Here is a 27,654-nt window from a genome sequence, read left to right as displayed (position 1 = left end):
CTCTGCTCTTCCTCATTGTAAATTAATATTCACTGCTTCAGTCCAACATCTACATTACCAGGATGATAAAAATAAAACCAAAGTGGACATTTCTGCAAGGCAATGATCCAAAACACAGCCAATGAAATTCTTAAATGTTTTCAGTGAAAGGAAGTCAAGCTGTAGAATGGTCCAGGCTACATGACTTGAATCCAATAGAAAAGACAATTTAAAGATTAGATCAAATTTGTTAGACGAGACCCAAAGTACCATCAAGATTTATACACTCACACCTGGGCAATTCATGTGACTTCATTCTCCATATATAAGGCTCTTTAAGCCACCATCACTAAAAAAGCCTTTTATATAAAGCATTAAATAAATTTCAGTAGTTCAGTACTTTACCCTTGTGTCATTCCATTGTTATTACGCATAACAAATTTTTCAGATTTTTTTGTGTTTTGATTTATTTTTATGTTTGTATTGTTCGGGTTTTTACCAAAATCTGGTTCAATTCCATGACAACAGCTCCTTTAGAAATATTATTCCCGGGAAAAACATGATGTGTTATTTTTTTCCACTGTAAATACACTATAAAAGCAATATTGTTAAATCTGGAAGTGTTCAAGTTTTTTAGACCCTACTCACACATGTATTTACAGCTGTCTGCTTATGATCAGATTGACAAAAACATATCTTAAAACCAAGAGTAAACAGAGCCTCCAAAAGTCACGTGAAGATTTGCCCTTTTGTTATTTGTGGCTATTCAGGTCCAGACCTTGTCCTCACCTCCCACCTCGGGTCCAGTATCTCAAAAGCGAACCAGGAAAAGAACAAAAGTGCTATCAATAGCTCGCAAGTATGTCACAACTGAAGAAAAGCATGCATCTGAAAGAATCTGTTTTGATACCCTGTCCATCTCATGATCAGAATCCTCCGTATCCGAAGAGAGCCACCAACCCTGCAGCCCAAAGAGCCTCCGCCTTCACTCTTGGAAGCAGATCTGACTGAATTTGATATGCAAAACTCTCATCTGCCTTCTGAAGTCCTGTATATGCTGAAAAATGTGAGGTTGGTACTTTGCCATATCATCAACAAAGAGCAATTCATTCTTTATTCATAATGCGCAATGCACAAAACCTGGTTTGGCAGTGATGATTGAATGTCTGTGGTTTGTGTGCCTCTCAGGGTTCTGGGTCATTTTGAGAAGCCTCTGTTCCTGGAACTGTGTCGGCATATGGTGTTTGTTCAGCTGCAGCAAGGAGAAGGGTTGTTTCGCCCAGGTGATACTGATGACAGCATCTTTGTGGTGCAGGATGGCCGTCTCGATCTGTGTATTCATGAGAATGTGAGAACCAAACATTCTTCTGCATCTGTTCTACTAAAGAAATGATCGTTTTTAGTATGTTATTACTGAGCATCTAAATGTATTTGTATTTTTCTGTCTCAGGATGGGACTGATGTTGTGGTGAAGCATGTTTTGCCTGGAGATAGTGTTCACAGTCTTCTCAGCATCCTCGATGTCATCACTGTAAAACTCATCTGTCCTTGTTTTTATCACTTTGATGTGCAAATATCTGTTTTCTGATCTGTTAATGCTTGCACAGTTTTTAATTATGTCTCACTTCTGAACCCCTTATTCTGCAGGGATATCCAGCTCCATATAAAACTGTCTCTGCAAGGGCTGCTACCCCAACTACTGTTCTCCGTCTCCCGGCTCAGGCCTTCCAGTCTGTTTTTGATAAATACCCAGAAACCCTAGTCCGAGTCATTCAGGTATAACCTAAAATACACTGAAGTCAAATCTTTAGAGTTTCCTATTCTCACAAAGGCTAAGTTAAGCCTATTAATGTAGTCAAATCAGGAATATGGCAATGTATTACATTGATTTATTTTATATATTACATAAATGTTATACAATTTTTTTCTATTTTAATTTATACAACAGTTCTGTCTGGTTCTTAAATCTAGCTGTGCGATATTCTGCAAATAACAGCACTCATCCAGCCTCTTCACCCTGTATATTACTCTGCCCACATACTGCGACAAGCAAAGGACACTCTACAGTTTGACAAATATTGCAGCTGTTGGACAACATAATGGATTTTGAGGCTTTTTTAGTCACGAATGTAGTTGTTTAGATTGCAACTATGTAGTTTATTTATAGGGGTAGTGCCTATTTTAAATATTTATAATTTTGGAGAAACTTTGCGTCGGCGACCATTAGCCTGTCATTGAGCAGAGCAAAGACGGTTGACGTTGACCATCCACAAGATGGTGACAGAGACCGCATAATAAGCCCTTAGAAGAGAAAAACTCAGTGTAATTTCTCACTACATGTAATCAAATCATTATTAAACAGGTAAGTGACACTTTAAATCGATCTCTCTCTTTTTTTATGTTGCAGTGCTGTATTTATACCATAGTAATTGTAGTGTATTGAGTGTGAGATGGGACTCGCATATCAGGAATGTTTGTATTTTGTGTTGGCCACTCTTTGTATAACCCTGAGTTACTTTTTGGTGTTTAGCGTTTTTCCTTATCGCAAACACAACAGTAATCTGGTAGTGTTTGCGCTGCTTTGGCTTTTTCGGGGTTAATTATTGTGATATCCCGATTGCAACAGAAATACTGGGAAAGCTCTGTAGACTGATGACATTTCATGCCGTAAGCCTTATAATCTTAAAATGTGAGCAAAATCACCTGTTTTGTCATCACTTTAGACATTACACTAGAGAATCATTCAAACACTAGCTCTAAAGTGATGTTTGTGAAGTAGCAATGGTTTCTGCTGTTCTGACGTCAGCTGCAGATGTGAAGGAATGGCTGAAGAAAGTAGTTCCTTATACAAAAGGGTTTTTAGACTCTTTGCGTTTGATTTTCTTTTTTAAATACACTATTATGCTGTCGAACTGTTGTATAAATGCAATATCATACTCGTGGCAGTGCAATATGGCTATATATGGACAATGGTGGGACACAAAGGCACACCTCCCACCGCACGCCTCCCACCAGGACCGATATACAGCCATGTCACACTGCTACTTTTGTGATATTGCTCATACATTGAATAAATAATAAACATAATTTATACCTATGATGGATTTTCTCTCCACTCTTTCTTGTCTCAGGACCAGAAATCATTATAATATGCTGATTATAATCAAATAAACACTTAACTTTTTTATGAAAATCATGAAATAATTATTTCTGGATTTTTTGATGAATGGAAAGTTCAAAATAACAAAATTTATTTGATTTATTCTACTGTATCTTCTGTTGTTTTTAGATTATCATGGTGCGTCTACAGAGAGTCACCTTTCTTGCCCTTCACAACTATCTGGGCCTGACCACAGAACTTTTCAATCCGGTTAGATGTTTATAAATCACTTACAGAAGATATTTTACAGTATTTATTAGAGTATATAAGCTGTAAAGTCCATCACTGTCTCACTGTGCAGGAAAGTCAAGCTGTTCCTCTGGTGTCAGTGGCCGGTGTTGTAGGAGAGGCTGGTCAAGGCAGAGGACCGCGCAGACACTCGCAGACAAATGAAGACGTGTCTGACAAAGTCCCACAGAGATCTTCAGGTCATTACAGTGACACAAGTGACATGTCCAGAGAAGGTACTGTTGAAGTTGAAATTATTTACCTTCCTGTGATTTTTGTTTATTTATTTATTTTTCTTGTTCCTAATATTTCCCAAATGATGTTTAACAGTGCAAGGAATTTTTCAAAGTATTTCCTATAATATTTTTTCATCAGCAGAAAGTGTTATTTGTTTTGTTTCTGCTAGAATAAAAGCAAAAGTTTTAACGTTTAAGTTTTACTGCTAGTGTAATATTTTAAGGTCAAAATTATTAGCTTCCTAAGCAATATTTTTTCAGATAGCCTACAGAACAAACCATCATTATGCAATGACTTGCCTAATTACCATAACCTGCCTAGTTAACCTAATTTACTTAGTTACGCCTTTAAATTACACTTTAATTAGCATTTTAAAATATCTAGTAAAATATTGTTTACTGTCATCGTGACAAAGATAAAATAAATCAGTTATTAGAAATGAGTTTTTAAAACTATTATGTTTAGAAATGCGTTTAACATTCTGGGGTTCAGTATTTCTCTTTCAGCCATCACTTCTCTAGGTATAGAATCATCACCTATATTATTTGCCTGGTGTGTAATTTTATTAAACTGGAAGAGCCCCCAGCCACCCTCGGGTGTATGGTGGCTGAAAGATGTTTCGTATTTTGTGAAACTAGAGAAGATTAGATGCCCCCTTCAAAGACATAACAGAACGTTAAAATTTGGAAGCCTTTTTTTTTTTCTTCTGTTAAAACTCTCCAGTTGGATCTAGACTGATCACCCTTGCTAGCTCTTGACAATTATAATACTTCAGTTTATAATCTTTCATTTCTCGAATTACACTGAGATTGTTGCATAAATGTAGACATCTGCCCCGCATTTAGTTGTGTGTAATCGGGTTTTATTTTATTATTATTTTAATTTATTTATTAGTATTTTTTTGTATTTATGATTGTTTCATTATTGTTTCTGTAAGGGTTGTTCGATATGTTTGTAAAATGTAAGATGTAAAAATGTCAAGTAAATCATAAATAAAAGAAATACATTGAAGAAAACTCTCCGTTAAAAAAAAAAAAAATTGCTATAATAATGGCTATTAAAAATGGCTGATGGTTGTGGACTTTTGTTTTGTAGCTTGACTTCCAGTATAATTCTGTTCAATTGCTTCTATTGTTATACTTCAGATGGTGGAAAGCCCAATCGCACAGAGAGTCCGACGACTTTATTCAGGAAGTCTCGCTCATTGTCAACACCTTTAGAAAGTACACACGGTAAGGCTTTACTTGTTTGTCCAAACATATAATGATTCTCAAGCTTGAATAAACTAATAATGGACATTTTGAATGTGGTAATGTGTTCTTAATTGACAGCTGGATCGCCCGACCACAATATGACCTTTGACAGATCAAGCAAGGAAGCCCCTTCAAGTCCTATTGCCATTCAGAAGGTACATTGACATCACATTCAAATAAGACTCCAAAACCTGTCCTCAGATTTGTTCATATTTTGTACATCTAACATAATGGTTGCCTGTCATTCATTCAGTCAATCAGGAAGAAGTCCGTGACAATGCAGCATTCCCCTTCAGCCGTGTTTCACTACTCGGACACCGGAGGGCACTTCAGCCACATCAACCATTGTAAAGTTAATGCCATTTTCCAAGCTGCCAAGAGGGACCTGCTAAAGATTATCCAGCTCCAGGTCAAGCCGCAGAATTTATTCAATTCAATACAAGTTTGTTTTTGTAGCTCTTTTAGCAATAATTGTTGTTTTAAAGCAACTTTACAAAAGGTGCACATTATAGCATTACAATCAAATTCAGAAACGCTACGTTCACATTGCAAGGCTTAGTGCTCAAATCTGATTTATTTTTCTCAGATTAGATTTTTTAGCATAGCTGTTCACATTGTTGTTATAAATGTGGCTAATATCAGATTTGCAGTGTGAACAGATCATAGTCCTAAACTGACCCGCATGCGCAAAAGTACAGATACGGACAGCACAAAATGTTTAATTATGCACACAATGTGTTTACTGTATGAAGTAAGCACGTTGTCAGATTAGGATTAATATGATTATTGCCCTTTTCACAGACAACCGTGGTGTATTTCATGAACCGTAAAGGGTTGTTCTGCTACTACTAATGTGTATTTCGGTATTTGAAACAAAAAATTAGGTTTCTAGTGTTTGAAAACACTGATAATTTGTGATTTGTGTCTTTCTGACCACCGGTGTGGTCAACTCATCAAGGGTTAACGAACAGCCGCAGATTAAACTGTCAAGGCAGAGTTTTCATATTCGTATCATTTTCATATCATGGCCTTTCATATTTGGTTCTGTAAATGTTTCAATTATTTAAGTGAAATATAGCTATTTTATGGCAACGCGGTGGCGCAGTGGGTAGTGCTGTCGCCTCACAGCAAGAAGGTCGCTGGTTCAAGCCTCTGCTTGGTCAGTTGGCGTTTCTGTGTGGAGTTTGCATGTTCTTACCGTGTTTGCGTGGGTTTCCTCCGGGTGCTCCGGTTTCCCCCACAAGTCCAAAGACATGTGGTATAGGTAAATTTGGTAAACTAAAATTGTTGGTAGTGTATGGGTGAGAATGAGTGTGTATGGATGTTTCCCAGTGATAGGTTGCAGCTGGACGGGCATCTGCTGCGTAAAACATATGCTGGATAAGTTGGCGGTTCATTCTGCTGTGGCATCCCCAGATTAATAAAGTGAAAAATGAAGGAATTAATAGCTATTTTATGTAGGCCTATGTGTTTTATAAATTTTATATAGGCCTATGCAATTTTTATGGACATATTTTTCATGTTAAATCTAACTGAACAATATTTTTTAAAAGGTTAATGGTTAATGATTGGTTAACAAGCGCCAGTTTTGCGTTCAAATTTTTTTTCAAATTGAACAACCAACTTTTTATAGTAAAGTATTTGCCCTGTGTGCTATTCAACTATGCTGCTGAGGAGTAGATTATGTTTGCAGCACAGAATGATGACGCATGTCGATCGAAGATTGTGTAAAAGTCAAATTAAATCCTACATAACCACTCGCACTGCTGTCACATTGCAAAACATCAAATCTGTATCTGATTTAATACTACATATGAAAGTGGCACAAATCTGAATTGAAAAGATCAGATTCCATGCGTTTGGGCTGTTCACACTGTCATGACAAAAGCAGATCTAAATCACATGTGAGCAAAATTTACCTGCAGAGTGAACATAGCCTTAGTTACCATATCTTTGTTAGTTACAAATTACTTTAACTAATTTACTTGTAACTAATAGCTTTTGACAGATAAAGTTATTACATTAAAAACGTAGTTAGCCTGCTGTTATATAGTACAGTATTTCCCAACCCTATTCCTGAAGGCACACCAACAGCACACATTTTCAATCTCTTTCTAATTAACCACACCTGAACATTAGACGGGATTCTAAAACCTCAAATGAATGGGTAAGATTAGGGAGACATCCAAAATATGTACTGTTGGTGTGCCTCTAGGAACAGGGTTGGGAAACACTGACATAGTATAGATGTGATGTCTATGTGTACATGTTTAATGCGGTGTATTAAGTGTATATTATAAATATAATGTTCTTTTAAATCAGAACAGTTAATGACTATTATATTTGGAATATCGATTGATCATTGATTTTCATTCTTAAGTATTTATTTTTAAACACTAGGATCCCAATCTTCTGGAAGATCGGGTGACGCTGAGACAAGTGAAGGCTGGCTCTGTGGTTGCGAGTGAGGGAGATCAGGTACTTTTGAACATTGTTAGCTATATTAATGGTGTATTTAACTATATTAAGTCAATTCCTTTGTCTTTTGTGTGTGAGACAGGATGTAAGCGTGCAGTTTGTTATCTCTGGAACGCTTCATGTGTACCAGAGACTGATTGACAGAGAAGAGGAATCGTGTCTGTTTGTGGCCCACCCTGGAGAGATGGTGGGCCACCTGGCCGTTCTCACTGGAGAGCCTCTCATCTTTTCTGTGCGCGCTCAGCGTGACTGCTGCTTCCTGTCTATCTCCAAAACACACTTCTATGAGTATGTAATGTTCAAATTTTACACAGGGCAATAGAAATTTCTGTACTGATTCGCAGCTGTATGAAAAGATGTATCATAATGCACATCTCCACTGTGTTAAATCAAAGTCCGTTTAAGGGATATTCTATAGTCTTTGGTTAAATGAAGGGGAAAATGTTTGATTTGATGGTAATACTTTAGGTCACAATTCGTGCTATTAACTACTGACTTATTACCTACCTATTAATTTGTTAGTAACTGTTCATTAGTAGCCTCACAGCAAGAAGGTCGCTGGTTGGCACAGTTGGCGTTTCTGTGTGGAGTTTGCATGTTTTCCCTGCGTTCGCGTGGGTTTCCTCCGGGTGCTCCGGTTTCCCCCACAGTCCAAAGACATGTGGTACAGGTGAATTGGGTTGGCTAAATTGTCTGTAGTGTATGAGTGTGTATGGATGTTTCCCAGAGATGGGTTGCAGCTGGAAGGGCATCCACTGCGTAAAACATATGCTAGATAAGTTGACGGTTCATTCCGCTGTGGCGACCCCAGATTAGTAAAGGGACTAAGCCGAAAAGAAAATGAATGAATGTTCATTTGTAGTTATAAAGTATGATCTTTTTCTGCAACCCTAATCCTACCCAAAACCTAAACCCAACTTCTACCTTACTAACTATTACTAAACAGCTAATTAGTAGTTTATTAAGCTAGCAGTGTTACTTAATGTTTTGTTAATACCGTGAAATGTGAGCTAAACTAAAGTGTTACCAAAATATGAACTACTTTTTTTTTTCTTTGGTCATAACCCACTAATAATATAAAAAAATAAACAGAATTAAATGAACAGCTATTAGAAACACTTTGTTTAAAATGTCTGAACACTGTTTACCATGTAAACTGTGTGACTTGGATGCTAGGATAATGCGTGCCGAGCCTCGAGTGGTGTTGAATGTAGCTCACACAGTGGTGCGGAGGGTCTCCTCATTCGTCCGACAGATCGACTTTGCTCTGGACTGGATGGCACTGGAGGCTGGACGAGCTGTCTACAGGTCAGCACACATTCCCATGTACACTACCTGACAAAAGTCTTGTCTCCTATCAACAAATAATAACTTGACTTCTAGTTGATCATTTGGTATCAGCAGTGGCTTATATGAAAGGGAAATGTCTCAAGATTACGCTTATTTTACCCAAATAAAATATGATCATGCCTTGATTTTAAATAATTTAATTAGGACAGTAAGGTCTGACTTAGCTTAGACAAAAGTCTTGTCACTTAATAGAAATAATGTACAATATAGAATATAATTCAGTGGTGCAGTGGGAAAATAATTAATATTGTGTATGACTCCCATGAGGACTGCATCCATACATCTCTGCAATGACTCAAATAACATTATTAATAAAGTCATCTGGAATGACAAAGAAAGCATTCTTGCAGGACTCCCAGAGTTCATCAAGATCCTTTGGATTGATCTTTAATGTCTCCTTTTTCATCTTACCCCAGATATACTCAATAATGTTCATGTCTGGTGACTGGGCTGGCAAATTCTGGAGCACCTTGACCTTTTTTGCTTTCAGAAACTTTGATGTGGAGGTTGAAGTATGAGAAAGAGCTCTATCCTGCTGAAGAATTTGCCCTCCTCTGTGGTTTGTAATGTAATGGGCAGCACAATTGTCTTGATACCTCTGGCTGTTGATGTTGCCATCCACTCTGCAGATCTCTCGCACGCCCCCATACCATAATTTTTCCTTCCCCAAACTTGACTGATTTCTGTAAGAATCTTTGGTCCATGCGTGTTCCAATAGGTCTTCTGCAGTATTTGTGATGATTGGGATGTAGTTCAATAGATAATTCACAGGAAAAATCGACCTTCTGCCACTTTTCCAAATGATCACCTAAAAGTCAAGTTATTATTTTTTGCTCTCACGACTGGGATTGACAAGACTTTTGTCAGGTAGTGTAGTCTCTCAGTATCAGATCTCTCTGACTTAACTTGAGAGTGCATGTAGTTATTGCATGTATTGTTTTGCTTTTGTCTTTCTCAGACAAGGTGATAAGTCAGACAGCACTTTCATTGTTCTGAGTGGGCGCTTGCGTTCTGTCATCATGAAGGATGATGGGAAGAAAGAGCTGGCTGGAGAGTATGGACGGGGAGACCTCATCGGTGTTGTGAGTGGTTATAAATATATGTTTTTTATTACATATTTATTATTTATTACAGTTTGCGTGGATGAACTAAATTGGCTGTAGTGTATGAGTGCGTCTGTGAATGTAAGAGTCTATGGGTGTTTCACAGTACTGGGTTGCGGCTGGAAGGGCAAGCGTTGTGTAAAACATATGCTGGGAAAGTTGGCAGTTCATTCCGTTGTGGTGACCCCTGATAAATAAGGGACTAAGCTGAAGGAAAACGAATGAATGAACAAACTCTTTCAACTTGAGTTTTGTGTCTCTTAGTCTGATATGACAATATGCTTATAAAAGTTGACACTTTTAGATGATATTTTTAAAGTGTGTGTTATTTCTCTCCAGGGTAAAATTGCCCTTCTCGTTTTATGGGATGCAAACATAAATGAACTTACTTGTGCAATTAAATACTCTCTAGAATTAGCATTTCTTGATAATACCCCCTACTACTGATTTGCAGTAAATATTGCCTATTATAAAATGACTTTGATAAGTATTTAATCAAAGCAAAGACAATAATTTCAAATCAGTTAGCAGGGTTTTTGAACAAATGCTGCTGTAGTTTTCATCAGTGTGTGTTGGTGTAGGTGGAAGCTTTGACTCATCTGAACAGAGCCACTACAGTCCACGCAGTCCGGGACTCTGAACTGGCCAAACTGCCTGAAGGCGCTCTCAATTCTATTAAGAGAAAATACCCACAGGTTAGACCATATAAAACACTCGTCAACACATTTCACAATATTCTGTTACACTGCAAAAAAATGCTTTTTCTTACTTTTTTGTCTTGTTTCTAGTGATATATGCAAAAATTCTTTATTTTTCTAGACAAGTATTTTGTCTTGTTTTCAGAAATAATTAGTCAAAATTAATCTTATGTTCATCTAATTTTTGCTTTGAAATAAATTTTGTTTGCATACCCCATTGGCAAATTATTTTGCTTGTTTTAATTAAAACTCACTTAATTTTGGTATATTTTTTTTCTGGAATCAAGACAGTATTTTTGCTTGTTTACAAAATGATTTTAACAGTTTTAGATATTTGGACTAAAAAATCTCGAAGTATGGAAAGTGTTTTTTGCAGTGTATATGTGCAGTATATTGACACATGAAACTCGTTCATAGGTTGTGACTCGTCTGATTCATCTTCTTGGCCAGAAAATCTTGGGGAACATGCAGCAAGTGAATGGTCCACTCTCGGGTGTGTGTTTGTGAAACATTTCTGTGTGCGCTTGTGCTTTGTATTTTCACCCCATTGATGATGATCTCCACAGTGCGCAGTCTGGGTTTTCACACTCCAACCAGTAAGTGGGACGCAGGTAATCCAGCTGCCAATCTGTCAACGGTCACTATTCTGCCTGTGTCTGAGGAAGTGCCATTGACTGCCTTCACGCTGGAGCTGCAGCATGCTCTAAGTGCAATTGGTATGCATAGTCTTTTTTTTTCCTCCTGTTTAATTTGTCTCTAAATTCAGCTAACACCTATGAGTACATTTACCTGAACACCAATAATCCAATTTTAATGTGATTAAGACAATACTCTGATTAAGAGTCTACAACGTAAACAGTGATTTTTTTTGATAAATCAAACTAAACAGAAATCAGTTTAAGACGTGGAGTATTTTTCAGATTTTAGTCACATTATTGAAGTGCAGTACAAACATCTAAACACTTAATTATACTATTACCATCATGTAGGATTTTCACAGCATTTTGCAACAGGATAGTCTATACACACACGGCTGTTTGACACTATTCTCTGCACCTACCGCGTCAGTGAAGGACCACAAACAGCTGCATCGCAAAATGCAGAGGTTTTTTTTCCCATACAGCGTGCGGTATCCAGTTCCATTAAAACTACACTCTTCCAGCAGTTCATACTCTCTTACAATATCTCATTTCACTGGGGGCATGCATGAAATGTTCCTGAATGAAAGTGAATGTGCCAAACTGCAGTTAAAGTTGACAAATTAAAACTGAAACACCCTAAATTACATGAAACTCCAGATGAAATGTGGATAGTGTGGTGACGCAATGACGTTAATCGAATTATGTGCTATAACATGTAAAATGGGATCATGAAAGGTACATTCAAAAAGCAGCTCATGTAAACATCTTAATTATATTATAGTCTTATTTAGATTAAATAATGAGATAATACTGATGTCCATGTAAACGTAGTCTATGTTAACTCTGGTAACTGTGTTCATTGGTTTGAATAGGCCCCACTTTGCTTCTAACCAGTGACATTATCAGACAGCGCCTGGGGATTGCAGCCTTGGACAGGTGAGAAATAATAGATGCATGATATGCAAAAAAAACAAAAAAAAAAACATGTACTTCATTGATGATTCTTAGTATGTACAGGCATATAAATAAATTAAGAGACCATTTGAGAGACCAATTTAAGTGTGAGACTTATCAGTGTAGGTTTGAGTCAAAAATGTATATTTGTTCAATTCTATCAAGAATAAAAAAAATAAATGTAATAAATAAGTCTATATATATACATATTTATTTATATATATATATATATATATATATATATATATATATATATATATATATATATATTTTTTTTTTTTTTTTTTTCTTTTTTTTTTTCATTTATTTATTTATAAATTTATTAATCATTTATTTTAGATTTTATAAATATATATATATTCATAGGATGTTTTTGTTAGAAACATGACAATAATACAGTAAAGGGTTTTATTTTTTGTGATTGAAAATCAGGGTTAATAAAAAAAATCTGGGAAACTGAACATTTCAAGTGGTCTCTTAATTTTTTCCAAAACATTGTGTAAAGGCATCACGGCTCTGGCAATAAGTTATCATCATAAATTCATTAATTTCACAGAACACTTTTGATAATGTGGAATAATTACATACAAGTGATACATTTAGCTAATTTAATTTCCTTGAAAACATTATAAGGGCTGACTTTTGAATTTGTTACTTTGTTTAGCCAATTAACTTCCTGATTATTCTAAAACCAAACAACAAAACATATGGTACCAAAACTACATTGTCTGTGCTGAATAAAAATAATGTTTACTCTATGCACACTGTTCCCAACATGTCAACACTAAGTTGTTAACAAAAACTGAACAAAAAATGCAAGGAAGACAAATTGCTCTATAAAACAAACACTTTGTGCACAGGCTCTAAACAATCCACAAATTTCAAAGTCAAAAATAGTCTCTCATGTCTTTTCCAAATTTGAAAGATGCTGATTTCTGTCACAATCAGGGGTGCTGCTATGGTTTCTGGCCCCAGTATATTAACCTCCTCAGTAGAAGTCAACAAGAGAACTGCAAATAATCATGGTCAACGCTGACTGAAAAAGATGCACAGTTTGTAAATACACTGACTGGAAAGCATACATCGCATTTGACGTGCTGTTTATAAACTATGGTTGAATGTGTGCAAATTGGGAACCAGAGTATGTTTTTCTCGGTCACGTTAGTCAAACGTTGTCTTTTGATTTCCTCTGATGTACTGGTTATTTGATTCTATATTATTTTCTTGTCAGTGTTCATGAGTATCGTTTGTCAAGCTGGCTGGGTCAACAAGAGGACATCCACCGCATTGTTTTATATCAATCTGATTGTTCTCTGACTCCGTGGACTCAACGGTGCATCCGCCAGGCAGACTGCATCATCATCGTGGGTCTGGGAGAACAAGAGCCCACAGTGGGAGAGGTGAATTGTTATTAAATGTTTTTAAGTTGATGCAAACTTAGATTTGGTCAACCTCCAGTCATATCAGTAACCTGATAAAAAATGATTTGTTTTAAATCAGATGAGTTGCCTCACAGGTGCTTATATGTACAGTAATTGAATTAATTCTGCACATGTGTTTCTATGAGGTTATTTGGTAAACTGAGCTTGTTGGCTGTGTTTGTGGTGTAAAGCTGGAGCGTATGCTGGAGAGCAGTGCTGTGAGAGCTCAGAAGCAGCTGGTTCTGCTGCACCGTGAGGACGGACCTCCACCCGCTGGAACTGTAGAATGGCTCAACATGCGCAGTTGGATTTCGCGGCATCTGCACCTGTCCTGTCCTCACAGGGTCTTTTCCAGGAGGAGTCTGCCCAAATTGGTACCAAAATATGCTGCCATTCTAGTGTTATTGCAAAAGTGAATGCTATTATCAAGCCAAAGGAAAATGTAATTTTCCAATGGATTCTAAAGGTTGCTGGTGCCGAAGAAATAAAACCATATTTTCACACTCTCCGAAGTAAAATTTATGTTTGCCAGAATTTTGTCCAAGCAAGTAGATAATACAATCACCAGCCACTTTTTTAGGTACACCTTACTTGATGAGATACATTGATCCTTGATGAGTCAATGAAACTAGACAAACATATCAGTTCGGTTATTGGCTCCAGTTTTTTTCAACTGCGCTTGTTGTATAAAGTCAAGCATTTCTTAAATCCCGCCACACTAGAGATGGCTATCCACGCTTTTATTAAGTAACTACTCCAATTCACTTCACTGTGGCATTTTAAATCTCAAATTTCTCGCGTTCAGTTGGTTCAAAATGCTGCTGCTAGAATAATTTGTATTCATAGTAGGAAATATGACCACATTACCCCTCTTCTAAGGTTCTTCCATTGGCTGCCCATCCAATTCAGAATTGATTTTAAAGTGCTTTTACTGGTATTTAAATCCCTTCACAATCTAGCCCCAACCTACCTCTCAGAGCTGTTGCATTTTTACACTCCCGTGAGATCTCTTAGATCAAGTGTTTAAAATCTTCTTTTAGTTCCTCAGTCCAGACTGAAACTTAGAGGGGACAAAGCTTTCTCTGTGGCGGGTCCTCAGTTATGGAACACTTTGCACCTTAAGATTAGAATGGCTCCATCACTATCTATTTTTAAATCTCTCATAAAAACCTACTTATTTAGCTTGGCTTTTTAATAACATTTTAATAGCCTTTTTAAATTTTTTCAGTCGTTTCTTTTGTCTTATTTTTATGTTTTTATATTTTGTCTTTTTATTTTACTTTGACTTGTGTACAGCACTTTGGTCAGTCTTGCGACTGTTTTTAAATGTGCTCTATAAATAAATGAACTTGAACTAGAATCTTACTAGTACCGAGTTGGACCCCCTTTTGCTTTGTAATGAGTAGTTATTTGAGTTACTGTTGCCTTTCCATCAGCTCGAACCAGTCTGGCCATTCCCCTCTGACCTCTGGCATCAACAAGGCATTTGTACCCAAAGAACTGGTGCTCACTGCGTATTTTCTCTTTTTGGACCATTCTCTATAAACCCTAGAGATGGTTGTGCGTGAAAATCCCAGTAGATCAGCAGTTTCTGAAATACTCAGACCAGCCCGTCTAGCACCAACAACCATGCCACATTCAAAGTCACTTAAATCCCCTTTCTTTCCCATTCTGATGCTCGGTTTGAACTGCAGCAGATCATCTTGACCATTTCTACATGCCTAAATGCATTGAGTTGCTGCCATAGGATTGGCTGATTAGAAATTTGTGTTAATGAGCAGTTGAACAGGTGTACCTAACAAAGTGACCGGTATATAGTGGAGTGTATATAGGTGAGCAAATAATGCACAGGCAAAAATAACAACATCACTAATAAAAGATTTTTATGTAGGTTCCCAGCGAGACGTATAGTGTTTAAAGACACAGTTGCAAAATACATAGTTTTTCCACAAAAAACAATTAACAATGCCATGTGCCACTGAACCATGTTAAAGCATTTTCAAAACAAAACAGTTTAAACCAAAGTCTGCATTTTACCATGTGGTGTTAAGGTTGTCCGTTTTTTGTCCTGAAAGCTTCCTCTTTAAGTAGATGTTATTGCTGGACTCTTTTAAAGACAGGAAAAACACCTTGAATGTATAACCAGTCTGTTGTGAAGCCAAAAAAGTCCACCCTAACCAGTATAGATTTTATTTCTATTTTTGTTAACAAACACATTTTAACGTTTGAGCATTCTTATTTATAGCAGAATGTTCTAGCTGCTAATTTGCATTAAATAATAGTTAATAGTAAGAATTAGAATTATTAATGTGTTTGGTCATACTTTATATGAAGTGGCCTTAACTACTATGTACTTGCATCAAAAATTAAATACAATGTATTTGCTGTGGTCATAGTGTATTGCAGAACATGTCTGGTGCTCTTGAGTTGGGATACGGGTAGGGTTAAGGACAGGTTTGATGGGATGGCTAGGTTGATTAAGCGTTAATTAAGGTGTAAGGGATAGACAATAGTGTAATTAAAGATGTAATTAAAGAAATAAATCACATGTGTAATTACATAAATGTATTTATTCGATCTTAAGTACAATGTAAAATATATATTTGCACAATGTGTACATTGTGACAAATTATTATTTTCAGTGTAAGTACATATTAGTCAAGGCCATCCAATATAAGTTGGGGCCAAGTGTTTTATTTAAAAAAACACTATGTATACATACAGTAAATGCGCATAAAATAAGCAAACCTATAAGACACTCGTTGAAATATGTGTTAGAGTTATCACAATGGCTGTTATGAGACTTTAGATCATTTATGACTTTTCAAATCTTCGACAGGCCCTGGTCCCCATCAACCGTAATTGTAAGGCAAATGCACATACTTCTAAACTTTTTTCTGTATGATCTCACCTAATCATAATCATCTGTTATCTGTACATAACTCCCACTTTCCTGTCCTCCTGTCAGAGAGAGATGTATCAGCGAGTATTTGAGAAGCCCCCCGACCGGCATTCTGACTTCTCACGTCTGGCTCGAATCCTGACAGGCAACGCCATCGCTCTGGTGCTGGGCGGAGGAGGAGCCAGGTACAAATCTGTCTTCCCATTCATCACCAATAATCCTGTTCCTCCCCAATCCCTGTGGCCTGCTGCCAACAACCCTTCTCACATAAATAATCTAGAAAAGCATGTTAGCGGAACATTGATTGATTTTTTTTCTTCCCCCAAACATCTTCAATCATCTGTAGTTCATTAGTTTCTTGAAGTATTTATAGTTTGCATTATTAAAACATGGAATTCACTTAGAATAATTTTGTAATTTTGTGCCCATCAACTAATCCTAATATAGCCGTTTCTAACCCATTAGTGTTGTTTGGGGGCTTGACATCATCAGCATGTCTGTGGTTTTCTCTCGATGATAGAGACTCTTTGTCTGCTCTCTGTCCCTGCCTGCTATCAGTCGTAATCAGCGACTTTTAAAAGGTGGGTCAAAACATGATATACAAGGGGCATAACATGTATAATCTGTCTAATCCACATATACTAGTGACGTAATTTTTCAGGTGTGTGTTAGATTGTGTAATTGAAATTTATATTAATGGTATGCTTTACATAATTGTGTTTCTGTCAACTTATATTCTTGTAATCTAGACATTGTAAAACTTTGATTACATATGAAGTATGTTTAAAGGTGAAGTGTATGGCAAGACCAGAGTCTATACTAGTATCAGCTTTTATGTTTCTAGTACTTATTTTGGTTACTTTATATTAAGGTGAAGTAATTACAGTGTAACTATTTATTTAACTATTGAGTATTGTTACATGTACTTACTATATGGTTGGGGTTAGAATGTGTGTTAGGTTTAGGATTAGTTACAGTGCATCCAGAAAAGTATTCATAGCGCTTCAGTTTTTCCACATTTTTCTATGTTACAGCCTTTTTCCAAAATGGATTAAATTCATTTATTTCCTCAAAATTCTACACACAATACCCCATAATGACAATTTGAAATTGTTGTAAATTTATTAAAATAAAAAACCTGAAAAATTACATGTACATAAGTATTCACAGCCTTTGCTCAGTACTTTGTTGATGCCCTTTTGGCAGCAATTACAATGCCACAAGCTTGGCACACCTGTCTTTGGGAATTTTTGCCCATTCCTCTTTGCTGGACCTCTCAAGCTCTATCAGGATGGATGGGAAGGGACTGTGTACAGCCATTTTCAGATCTCTCCAGAGGTGTTAAATAGGATTAGATTTGGGTCTGGGCTCTGGCTGGGCCACTACAGGACATTCACCGAGTTGTTGTGAAGCCACTCCATTGATATTTTGGTGGTGTGCTTTGGGTCATTGTCCTGCTGCAAGATGAACCGTCACCCCAGTCTGAGGTCAAGAGCACTCTGAAGCAGGTTTTCATTCCGGATGTCTCTGTACATTGTTGCATTCATCTTTCCCTCTTTCCTGACTAGTCTTCCAGTTCCTGCCGCTGAAAAACATCCCCACGGCAAGATGCTGCCACCACCATGCTTCACTGTAGGGAAAGTATTAGCCTGGTGGTGAGTTGTGCCTGATTTTCTCCAAACGTAAAATCTGGCTTTCACTCCAATAAGTTAAATTTCAGTCTCATCAGACCAGAGAATTTTGTTTCTTATGGTCTGAGAGTCCTTCAGAAGCCTTTTGGCAAATTCCAGACGGGGAGTGGCTTCCGTCTGGCCACTCTACCATACAAGCCTGATTGCTGCACAGATGGTTGTCCTTCTGTAAGATTCTCCTCTCCCCACAGAAGAACGCTGGAGCTCAGACAGAGTGACCATCGGGTTATTGATCACCTGTATGACTAAGGCCCTTCTTCCCCGATCACTCAGCTTAGATGGCTGGCCAGCCCTAGGAAGAGTCCTGGTGGTTCCAAACATCTTCCACTTACGGATGATAGAGGCCACTGTGCTCATTGGAACTTTCAGAGCAGCAGAAATTTTTCTGTAACCTTCCCCAGCCTTGTGCCTCGAGACAATCCTGTCTCTGAGATCTACAGACAGTTCCTTTGTCTTAATGCTTGGTTTGTGCTTTGACATGCACTGTCAACCCTGAGACCTTATATAGACAGGTGTATGCCTTTTCAAATCATGTCCAGAATGTAAACAGAAACAGAGTGTACCTGAGCTCAATTTAGAGCTTCACTGCAAAGGCTGTGAAAGAACTGTCAAAACTCACACAATCTCATGTGCTCTGCAGACATACAGAGATGCGCCTTTTATGCCAAAATGTGTCTGTCCGTAGTTTCTGAATCTCCTAAAATGTCTGAGATTCAGCATTTGCTTTTGCTTTCTGAAGTTGCCGTTATTTGTATGCATTTTTGCATGACCTTTTCACAGCTGACTGTGAGCGCACAGCTGCAAGAGAAACATTAAATGGTTAATTATTTAATAAATGACTCAGATAAACTTTACTAAATACTCAGAGAGAGCAAAATGATATCTATACTGGCTGCAAAATATTTGTACACCACTAGAAATGTTTAATCAACTAATTTACCTTTAGCTGTATTGTCATTTATTTCTCATTTGCTGTATATTTTATTGATTTAATGATGTTAATACGTTACATAGTTTATAAATATCTAAAATGCTTTGGCAATAGTGTACAAAATGTCATGCCAATAAAGCAGCTTTACTGAGAGAGCCTTTACCTGTCAGTGGGTGCACATGGCTCCTAAATAACATAAAAGTAAGAGAAATAGTGGATTTCTTTTATTTCAACAGCCTTTTTAAATAACTTTATCCCATTGAAAGGAAAAGGTGTATTATAGTGTCATAATAAATAAAAATATAGTTAAAAATCAAATTTTTTTTGTTTGTTGACCCACAGAGTTGACCATTTATGTGCTGTGGGTAAAAGGTGTGTTTCAATCCTGCTACCACTGCAAGTATATTTCAAACCTGTGGGAAGCACTGCTTTTCCATGAATATCTAGTACTTATTCATTGTCTACTTTAGCTCTTAATCTCTTAGGTACTAGTGCATATTCATAAGATAGATGCATTCTAATTTATTAGATGCAACTTCTACTACTAGTACACATTCATTAAATTCTTGTACACTGTAAACAGAAATGCTATTAATTTACAGTATTACTGTCAATTTTGCTTGTCAGTAATACTGTAAAATTTACAAGTACACTGTGAATGAACAATTAAACTACGGCACAGTTGTAATTGTTAATTTACAGCGTGCCTGTAAATTTTACCAGTAATACTGTAAAAATAAGTAATACTGTCAGTTTTACAAGCTGTAAAACACACCAAATTGCCAGTATTCCTGTAAATTTTACAACAATTTTTGTTATTCAATAATAGCACTTGTTTGTTAGATGTTTTACTTTGTAGTCACTATGGAAATAAGTACAAGTCACTAATGAATAAGAGCTGGTATCTACATAGTGTCTCAAAAAAATTCCAAGCAAAATGAATTTTGTTAGAATTTCATCAAATTACCTCCAGCTTTAATTATATTTTGTAATTAGAAGGCAAATAGAAGAAATTATATTATATGATATGTATATGTTTTCCACCTCACCTGATTATGTCATCACGTGTCTGCGTCTTCTTGGCTCAGTACCATGTCTTCATCAGTGGTGATATATTCAACAGTATAGGCAGTGCGTGTCATCACTCCCCACCACATGACACACTGATCCAGTGCGATCAAGTTTCACCAGCAAGTAATCCAATCCACCTTTTGTCTACCTTTTTTCTAATAGGAAATTCACAAAGAAAACATGAAGCACTGTAGCCTTTCAGTTCTCGTAAACCTTTGATCAAACTCTTATCTTCATTTGAAAACATAATGTTTATTGAAGACTTGTGCAGCTAAAAATAAATACGCCATCATTACGCTATCATTAGGTCATCGCCAAGGAAAGCAAATAAAAGGAATATTCTAATGCACAGATTGTGCTGTTATTCCTGTACGAAGTATAGTCATTCTTATTTCTGTAGTATGATAAGCAGTCTTATTTTTTTATGATGTATTATTGCTTGTTTTGTTTTTGTTTTTTACACACAGTGTATATATTAGGTACTAGCCTTTAATAGACTCTAGTTTATAACAAATAAGTGGCTGTATATAATAAGTAGTAGTATGCTATCAATAAATAAATCTATTTTAAAAATGTACAAGCTATTACATAAGTACTAGAACGTAATGTAATAAACACTGGTATCTATAAAGTAAGAATACACTCTTTAAGGTAATCATACTATGAATGACTGAATTTTAGCAATTTTATTACAAGTTGAATATGACATTAATAAATGACTCTCTTCACCTTTAAAATGCTTTATAAACATACTAATATCACATAATGCATAAGTAATCTCTAAGCTCATGTATGAATATGAAAACGCACTATACCCACAGAGGCTGCTCACAAGTGGGCATCATTCGGGCTATGAGCGAGGCAGGAATCCCTGTGGATCTGATCGGCGGCACTTCTATTGGTTCATTAATAGGAGCTCTGTATGCTGAAGAGCGTAGCGTCAGTCGCATGACAGTTAGGGCACGCCAGTGGGCAATGGTGAGACCTTTATGTACCGAACACCAGCATTTATACAGTACATGTTGAGACCTTCAAGTAAGATTTCTTTCTTTGTGTGCACTCCAGGATTTTGGATCCATATTTAAGAAGATCACCGATTTGACCTACCCGGTGACCTCCATGTTTACTGGAGCATCATTTAACTCCAGCATTGGCACACTCTTCCAGGACAAACAGATTGAGGTTGAGTGGAACGACACTTGATATTGCACAAAAACAAGCTATTACAGACTTAATTATATGAAATCTTAATTTTAAATGGATAGTTCACCCAAAAATTAATATTCTGTCATCATTTACCCATAGTTGTTTCCTCTGTTGATCACAAAGGAAGATATAATGTTGGAAGAAGCAGCCATTGACTTCCATAGTATTTTTATTCCTATTATGAATGTTAATGACAGCTTTTCTCCAACATTCTCTGTAATATCTTCTTTTGTGTTTAACAGAAGAAATAACTTCATTAAAGTATAGTGTGAGAATTTTGAGGGGGTTTTATTTTTGGTGAAATATCCATTTAATTAAGTGTAAAATTGTTCATATCGCTTATATATTTGCAGGACCTTTGGATCCCATATTTCAACATCACCACAGACATCACAGCCTCCTCCATGAGAGTCCACACTGATGGTTACTTCAGATCTCAAAAACTTCACATTGCTCATCTTTTGTGACTAATCTTAACATCTAGCCTCCATCTTTTAGGCTCTCTATGGAGGTATGTTCGGGCCAGTATGTCACTTTCTGGATATCTTCCTCCATTATGTGACCCTAAAGATGGCCATTTGCTCATGGATGGAGGCTACATCAATAACCTTCCTGGTTAGAGTTACAGTGTGCTTTCAGATTTCTACAATTTTGTCGTTAGCATCTCAAATTGGAATTTTATTTTATATATCTACAGTTATTTACCACTGTATAGAACATGTACAGCAGTTGCCCGTTTAATAGGATTGCCTGTTGTACAACAGATTATGCTTTAACCTGTGTCTAAACTGATAGTTGCAACACAGGCTCATTGTGAATATGTACCCCCATATACATTTCTGGAGAGCACCAATTATGTAGCCAGAGGTACGTATGGCAGCATTTCCTCTTTAAAACGAACGCTACGGGATGCCATCAACGGCTTCTGTTTATTTTCCCGCTACCAGCTGACCACTTACCTCTGTGTGGACGGCTTTTATGCTGTTACCTGTTTGCCCAGTAGCTCGCCTTGTATGTCGGCAGACTGGAGTCACAGAGAGGAGCTGACTGTGACTAAGGGGTTCGAGTCCGGCGGAGAACAGTTCCAGAAAGCAGGGAAAACAAAAAGCAAAAAATAAACACTATCGGTTTGGTTTAAGGAAGGGGGTGAGCTAGTCAGTCAGTGGACAGTGGCCTGTTGACAGTGGTGAATTTACAAGAGAAGAGCAGGCGTGAATGGCACACGAGAAAGAAATTTGTGATCTGAAAAAGCATACACAGTGGCCTCTGTCGAATTCGCGGAAACAAAAACTGCACAAAAATGTACCTCCTGGGACGTATTTCGCACTGTCCTGAAATATACAGGGGTACATATCCATAATGAGCCTGGGTTGGCTAATTGTGAAGATGTTAGGGAGTTTTTGACATTATCTTATTTACATTTCTGCAAAGCTGACACAGCTCGTTCGATGGGTGCCAAGCTGGTGATTGCGGTTGATGTGGGCAGTCAGGATGAGACTGATCTCACTAACTATGGAGACTCTTTATCTGGTTGGTGGCTGCTTTGGAAACGCTTAAACCCACTGGCAGAAAAAGTGAAGGTCAGGGATATGGTGATGACTAAATATGTAGTTTAATATGAGTATTCAATCATATCTGTAATTTGTGTTTATGGAAAATCAAAAAAATTGTCTGTGTGCAGGATTAAGGCACAATATGCAAGATTTAGTTTCATTAAAATATCCAAAAACCACTAGAACAGTGTTAGAAATTTTGCAGACTTATGTACTTGGATTGTCCCAAATGTTTCAAAGAATGTTTAAATCCAGAGAAATAAGCAGTTTTAAGTGGTGAAAAAGACCATGTACTATGTTGCCATGTTAATGACGTCATGTAATGAAGATGACAGCTCACATGATTCCACACTCAGTCACAGCATCATCAAACTACGCCGTTGTTTGTCTTGAAAACGCACTTTCTAGTGGTGAAAATGACATACCGCGCCTTTTAAAAAGTAAAGAAAAAATTTTGCGTATAAATACGTCACTTTCATAAATTTGTATATGAAATATCACAAATAAATTAAGTACGAAACATGTTGTGTATATATTTAAAATACATTAAATACTGTATATTGTAATGGCAATTTATTCCATGTTTTTGAATTCTTTTGTTTGACATATTTAGTTAACACACCACCTTCGTATTTATTGGCCTTTTGACCTGCAGACAGAGGGCACAAACTCTCTAAAAGAAAAATAAAGAAAATTGTAATAAAGAATTATTTTAAAATATACATATTATTTATTTTTATTTAAGATGTTTTCTTTTATTTGTTTATTTGCTTTTATTTTTTTTAATTCCTAAGCTTTTGTGAGTTAAAAAAAATACTGCATTCCAACATTCACTGGACACTGCTTTTCTTTTTTTCATATCCTCCAGGTGTTGAACATGGCAGAGATTCAGACCCGTCTAGCGTATGTCTGTTCTGTGCGTCAGCTTGAGCTGGTCAAAGACAGTGATTACTGCGAGTACCTGCGACCACCCATAGATCGCTATGGCACTTTGGACTTCGGCAAATTTGATGAGATTGCTGTGAGTATCCTGACATCCTTTCACAGACACTTCTCCCGACTAGGCTTTGACTGTGGAAATGATGCTTTTTGTTATTGTAGGATGTTGGTTTCCAGCATGGGAAGACCGTTTTTGACGTGTGGTGCCGGAGTGGAGTGCGAGAAACGATAATGAAGGACCAGCATCAAGAGGAATTCCACAAATCAAGGAGCACCAATGTAACTTGGCTCTTTTCAACATGTTTAATTATTTACATATTTTTATTGCACTTTGAGTACAAATGTAAATGACATGTTGGTTAAATTAAGTCCTATACTTGATCACATTAGTGTCAAGCAGGAATCTGACTACAAAACATTTGACGCAAAGCAATTTTAGAATCAGAATCTTTATTGTCATTGTACAAAATACAATGAAATTTACATTTGCCCTTCCCTTCAGTGCAGTCCTAATTGTCTAAAACAACAACAATGACAGAGATAAATGGGTAAAAAGGCAACAATAATTATAAAAAAGTAACAATACAATGTTAGAAGTGCATATAAAGTGGCAAGTGCATTTTCTAACAGCTTTCAAGTTAAAAGTGACTAAAATGTTGGCCAGAAACACACAATTTAATGTCCGTTTATTATTGCAACAGCCCTGGGACCAATTTTTTGTCTTTTTGTTTTGATTTTTATGGTCCTGTACTGCCTCCCCAAAGTTAACAGTTGAAATAGATAGTGTGCTGGATGGGATGAATCCTTCAGGATGCTGCGTGCTTTGCTGTAGCCCCAGGCTTTGAACAACTCTAAGGAGGAAAGAGCGCAGCCTATGATTTTATGCACTGTTCTAATAACACTTTGGAGAGCAGCTTTTTCCTGGGCAGTGCAGCTGGCATACCACACTGGGATGCAGGCACATTTTCAATGGTGCATCTATAAAAGGACACTAGCAGTTCTTTGGCCAAGTTGTTTTTTAGCACCCTCAGGAATTGGGAGTCGCTGCTGTGCCTTTTTGACCAGTGCTATGGTGTTGGTTTTTCATGATACATTGTGATCCAGATGCAGGCCCAGATACTTGAAGTCACTTCTCCACATTCTCCACACAGACCCCATTTATATATGTGGGCCGAGTATCTGGTCTGTTCCTCCTGAAATCCACTATGATTTCCTTTGTTTTTAAGGTATTGAGGGGCCAAGTTATTATCACTGCCCCATAAAACCAGTTTAATCACTTCGTGCCTGTATGCGGTCTCATCTCCTTGCGTGACCACTGCAGTGTTGTCTGCAAACTTCAAGATAGAATTACTTGAATGGAAGGGAGTGCAGTCATGTGTATAAAGAGTGTATAGTAAGGGACTCGGCACACATCACTGTAGGGAGCCTGTGCTAAGACTGAGTGCTGGGGAGACGTGGTGCCCCACCTTGACTCTCTGTGAGCAGTTACTAAGGAAATCTTGAATCCAGAGGCAGACGGAGAGAGGGAAGCCGTGATGATTTAGTTTAGAATCCAGTCTTTTTGGAATTATTGTATTAAATGCAGAGATCAATGAAGAGAAGCCTGACGTAGCTGTCTTTGTGGTCTAGATGGGTCAGGGTAATGTGAAGGGCTACAGCTATGGTGTTCTCTGTTGATCTATATTCCCTGTAATCAAACTAATTTATTTGTTCATTAAAACAAATCCCAAATCCAACAACAGCACTTTCAGAGCTTCCGGAAGTAAGAATACTGATAAATTAAATACTAATAATTCTATAAATTCTGTGTTTTTTCTGTCATTCAGGCGACATGTCCAAATGCTTCTTTCACTGATCTGGCTGAAATAGTATCCAGGATAGAGCCAGTTAAGCAGGCCGTTGTGGATGGTGAGGAATAAACCATAATAATCAATGTCCTTTCTTTAATGTTCTACTCTCATTTTTGTGCTGTTTCTTACATTCTGACACACACACAGAAGAGTCCGAGTACCAAACAGACTATGATGAAGATGCAGTGCTGTCAGACTTCGATCTGTCCAATCCAAACAGCGAACACAGTGATGCCCAAGAAGATGAGGATGAAGAGGAAGAGACTGCAGATACAGCTGATACAGTAAGATAAATGGAAATATGTGTGCGTTTGTTACACTTTATTATGGTAAACCACAATACTTATGTTTTTTGACTTTTAAACAGGATGATGAAATTGAGATAAGGAAAAGGCGGCATCGAGCGTTAAACCACAGCAGACATCATACCACCTGAAGTCAAAGGTCATCAGAAAGATGGACCGTAGTATTAACCTTTTTTAAAGGGGTTTCAACAAGTGAGATTATCAGTATTGAAACTGACCTACTTGAATTGTTATAAACTAATCAGGAATAGATTTTAATTGAAACAATGTACAGATCATAGTACATATGTTCTTTAATTTCCCACAGAATCATACATGAGATAAAACTGTAACAAAATGCCGTTCTTGCCTTTTACTTTTAATATTATATGAGGCCAATAATATTTCAAACATTTTACATCTCATTTTTCATGCAAGCTATCAATGCAACCTCAACACAGTTTTACTGTGTGAATAAAATAAGCTGTTTTGTGTCTGTTGTTTTGATGTTTTAACATTTAGAGAAAATATTTCAATAAGATTATAACCAAGCATTACTAGTAAATGTATCAATGATGTATTCTGATTTCAACTTTTGTAACCATTTGTCTTATTAAATCATTAAATATGTCATTTTATTTTGGATTATAGGTAAAGTGGCGATTGATTGTTGGAATTCTTCGAATGTTTTGTGTTATATGGCCCAATTAAAATTTGAAGTTCTCTGAGTTATTGCTTGATTGTTATAAAACTGGATACATTATATATCACATACATGTGTACACTACCTGACAAAAGTCTTGTCATAGATCACAGTTGTGAGAGCAACAAATAAGAACTTGGTTTCTAGTTGATCATTTGGAAAAGTGGCAGAAGGTAGATTTTTCTGATGAATTATCTATTGAACTGCATCCTAATAATCACAAATACTCCAGAAGACCTGTTGGAACACAAACGGACCCAAGATTCTCACAGAAATCAGTCAAGTTTTACAATTAGTATGGGGGCGTGTGAGAGATTTGCAGAGATGACGGCAACATCAACAGCCTAAGGTATCAAGACATTTGTGCTGCCCATTACATTGCAAACCAAAGGAGAGGGCAAATTCTTCAACAGTAAAGCACTCCTTCTCATACTTCAACCTCCAATTAAAGTTCCTGCAAGTGAAGGTCAAAATGCTCTAGGATTGGCTAGCCCAGTAACCAGATATAAACATTATTGAGCATGTCTGGGGTAAGATGGAGGAGGCATTGAAGGTGAATCCAAAGTATCTTGATGAACTCTGGGAGTCCTGCAAGAACGCTTTCTTTGCCATTTCAGATGACTTCATTAATAAGTTGAGTCATTGCGCCGATGTATGGATGCAATCTTCCAAGCTCATGGGAGTTAAACACAATATTAATTCTTTTTCCACTGTACCATGTCTTTATATTCTATATTGTACATTATTTCTTAATTCAGAGGCCGTTGCCTTTCATATAAGCCACTTCTGATACCCAATGATCAACTAGAAGTCAAGTTATTATTTGTTGTTCCTAAAACTTGGATAGATGACAACTTTTGTCAGGCAGTCTAGTTCATTTACTTCATCTTTTGAGATGAGGGTTTATTTCACTATGAAAACTTAGTCAAAAATGGAGCAGTCAGGATAAAGTATTTTCAGGACCTTGGACACGGTCATGGTATGAAACAAAATGTGTTCATTTGCGGATTTGGGAATGATTT

The 27,654-nt window shown here is 36.9% G+C and overlaps 1 protein-coding gene across 1 annotated transcript in view; it reads left to right on the top strand.

Moving 5' to 3' along the window:
* Positions 1-26,647, top strand: part of pnpla7b (patatin-like phospholipase domain containing 7b) — a 29,567-nt gene extending 2,920 nt beyond the window's left edge. Inside the window, exons 6-36 of the mRNA XM_056457757.1 lie at positions 750-838; positions 910-1,050; positions 1,168-1,327; positions 1,430-1,510; positions 1,627-1,755; positions 3,269-3,349; positions 3,441-3,603; positions 4,750-4,836; positions 4,936-5,012; positions 5,111-5,266; positions 7,258-7,335; positions 7,418-7,623; positions 8,512-8,643; positions 9,644-9,767; positions 10,370-10,483; positions 10,904-10,979; positions 11,053-11,202; positions 12,000-12,063; positions 13,313-13,481; positions 13,694-13,876; positions 16,471-16,589; positions 20,919-21,075; positions 21,163-21,279; positions 21,657-21,726; positions 21,802-21,918; positions 22,735-22,883; positions 23,725-23,877; positions 23,958-24,074; positions 25,622-25,703; positions 25,793-25,929; positions 26,013-26,647. Of these exons, the coding sequence (XP_056313732.1) occupies positions 750-838; positions 910-1,050; positions 1,168-1,327; positions 1,430-1,510; positions 1,627-1,755; positions 3,269-3,349; positions 3,441-3,603; positions 4,750-4,836; positions 4,936-5,012; positions 5,111-5,266; positions 7,258-7,335; positions 7,418-7,623; positions 8,512-8,643; positions 9,644-9,767; positions 10,370-10,483; positions 10,904-10,979; positions 11,053-11,202; positions 12,000-12,063; positions 13,313-13,481; positions 13,694-13,876; positions 16,471-16,589; positions 20,919-21,075; positions 21,163-21,279; positions 21,657-21,726; positions 21,802-21,918; positions 22,735-22,883; positions 23,725-23,877; positions 23,958-24,074; positions 25,622-25,703; positions 25,793-25,929; positions 26,013-26,081 (3,747 nt within the window). The 3' untranslated portion in view covers positions 26,082-26,647. The remainder of the gene's footprint in view (positions 1-749; positions 839-909; positions 1,051-1,167; positions 1,328-1,429; positions 1,511-1,626; positions 1,756-3,268; positions 3,350-3,440; positions 3,604-4,749; positions 4,837-4,935; positions 5,013-5,110; positions 5,267-7,257; positions 7,336-7,417; positions 7,624-8,511; positions 8,644-9,643; positions 9,768-10,369; positions 10,484-10,903; positions 10,980-11,052; positions 11,203-11,999; positions 12,064-13,312; positions 13,482-13,693; positions 13,877-16,470; positions 16,590-20,918; positions 21,076-21,162; positions 21,280-21,656; positions 21,727-21,801; positions 21,919-22,734; positions 22,884-23,724; positions 23,878-23,957; positions 24,075-25,621; positions 25,704-25,792; positions 25,930-26,012) is intronic.
* The last annotated feature ends 1,007 nt before the right edge of the window (positions 26,648-27,654 follow it).

Source organism: Danio aesculapii, chromosome 5 (assembly GCF_903798145.1).
Source record: "Danio aesculapii chromosome 5, fDanAes4.1, whole genome shotgun sequence".
Classification (NCBI taxonomy): Eukaryota; Metazoa; Chordata; class Actinopteri; order Cypriniformes; family Danionidae; genus Danio; species Danio aesculapii.
The sequence above is the reverse complement of the archived record's forward strand: the minus strand, read 5'-3'. Positions and strand labels throughout refer to the sequence as shown.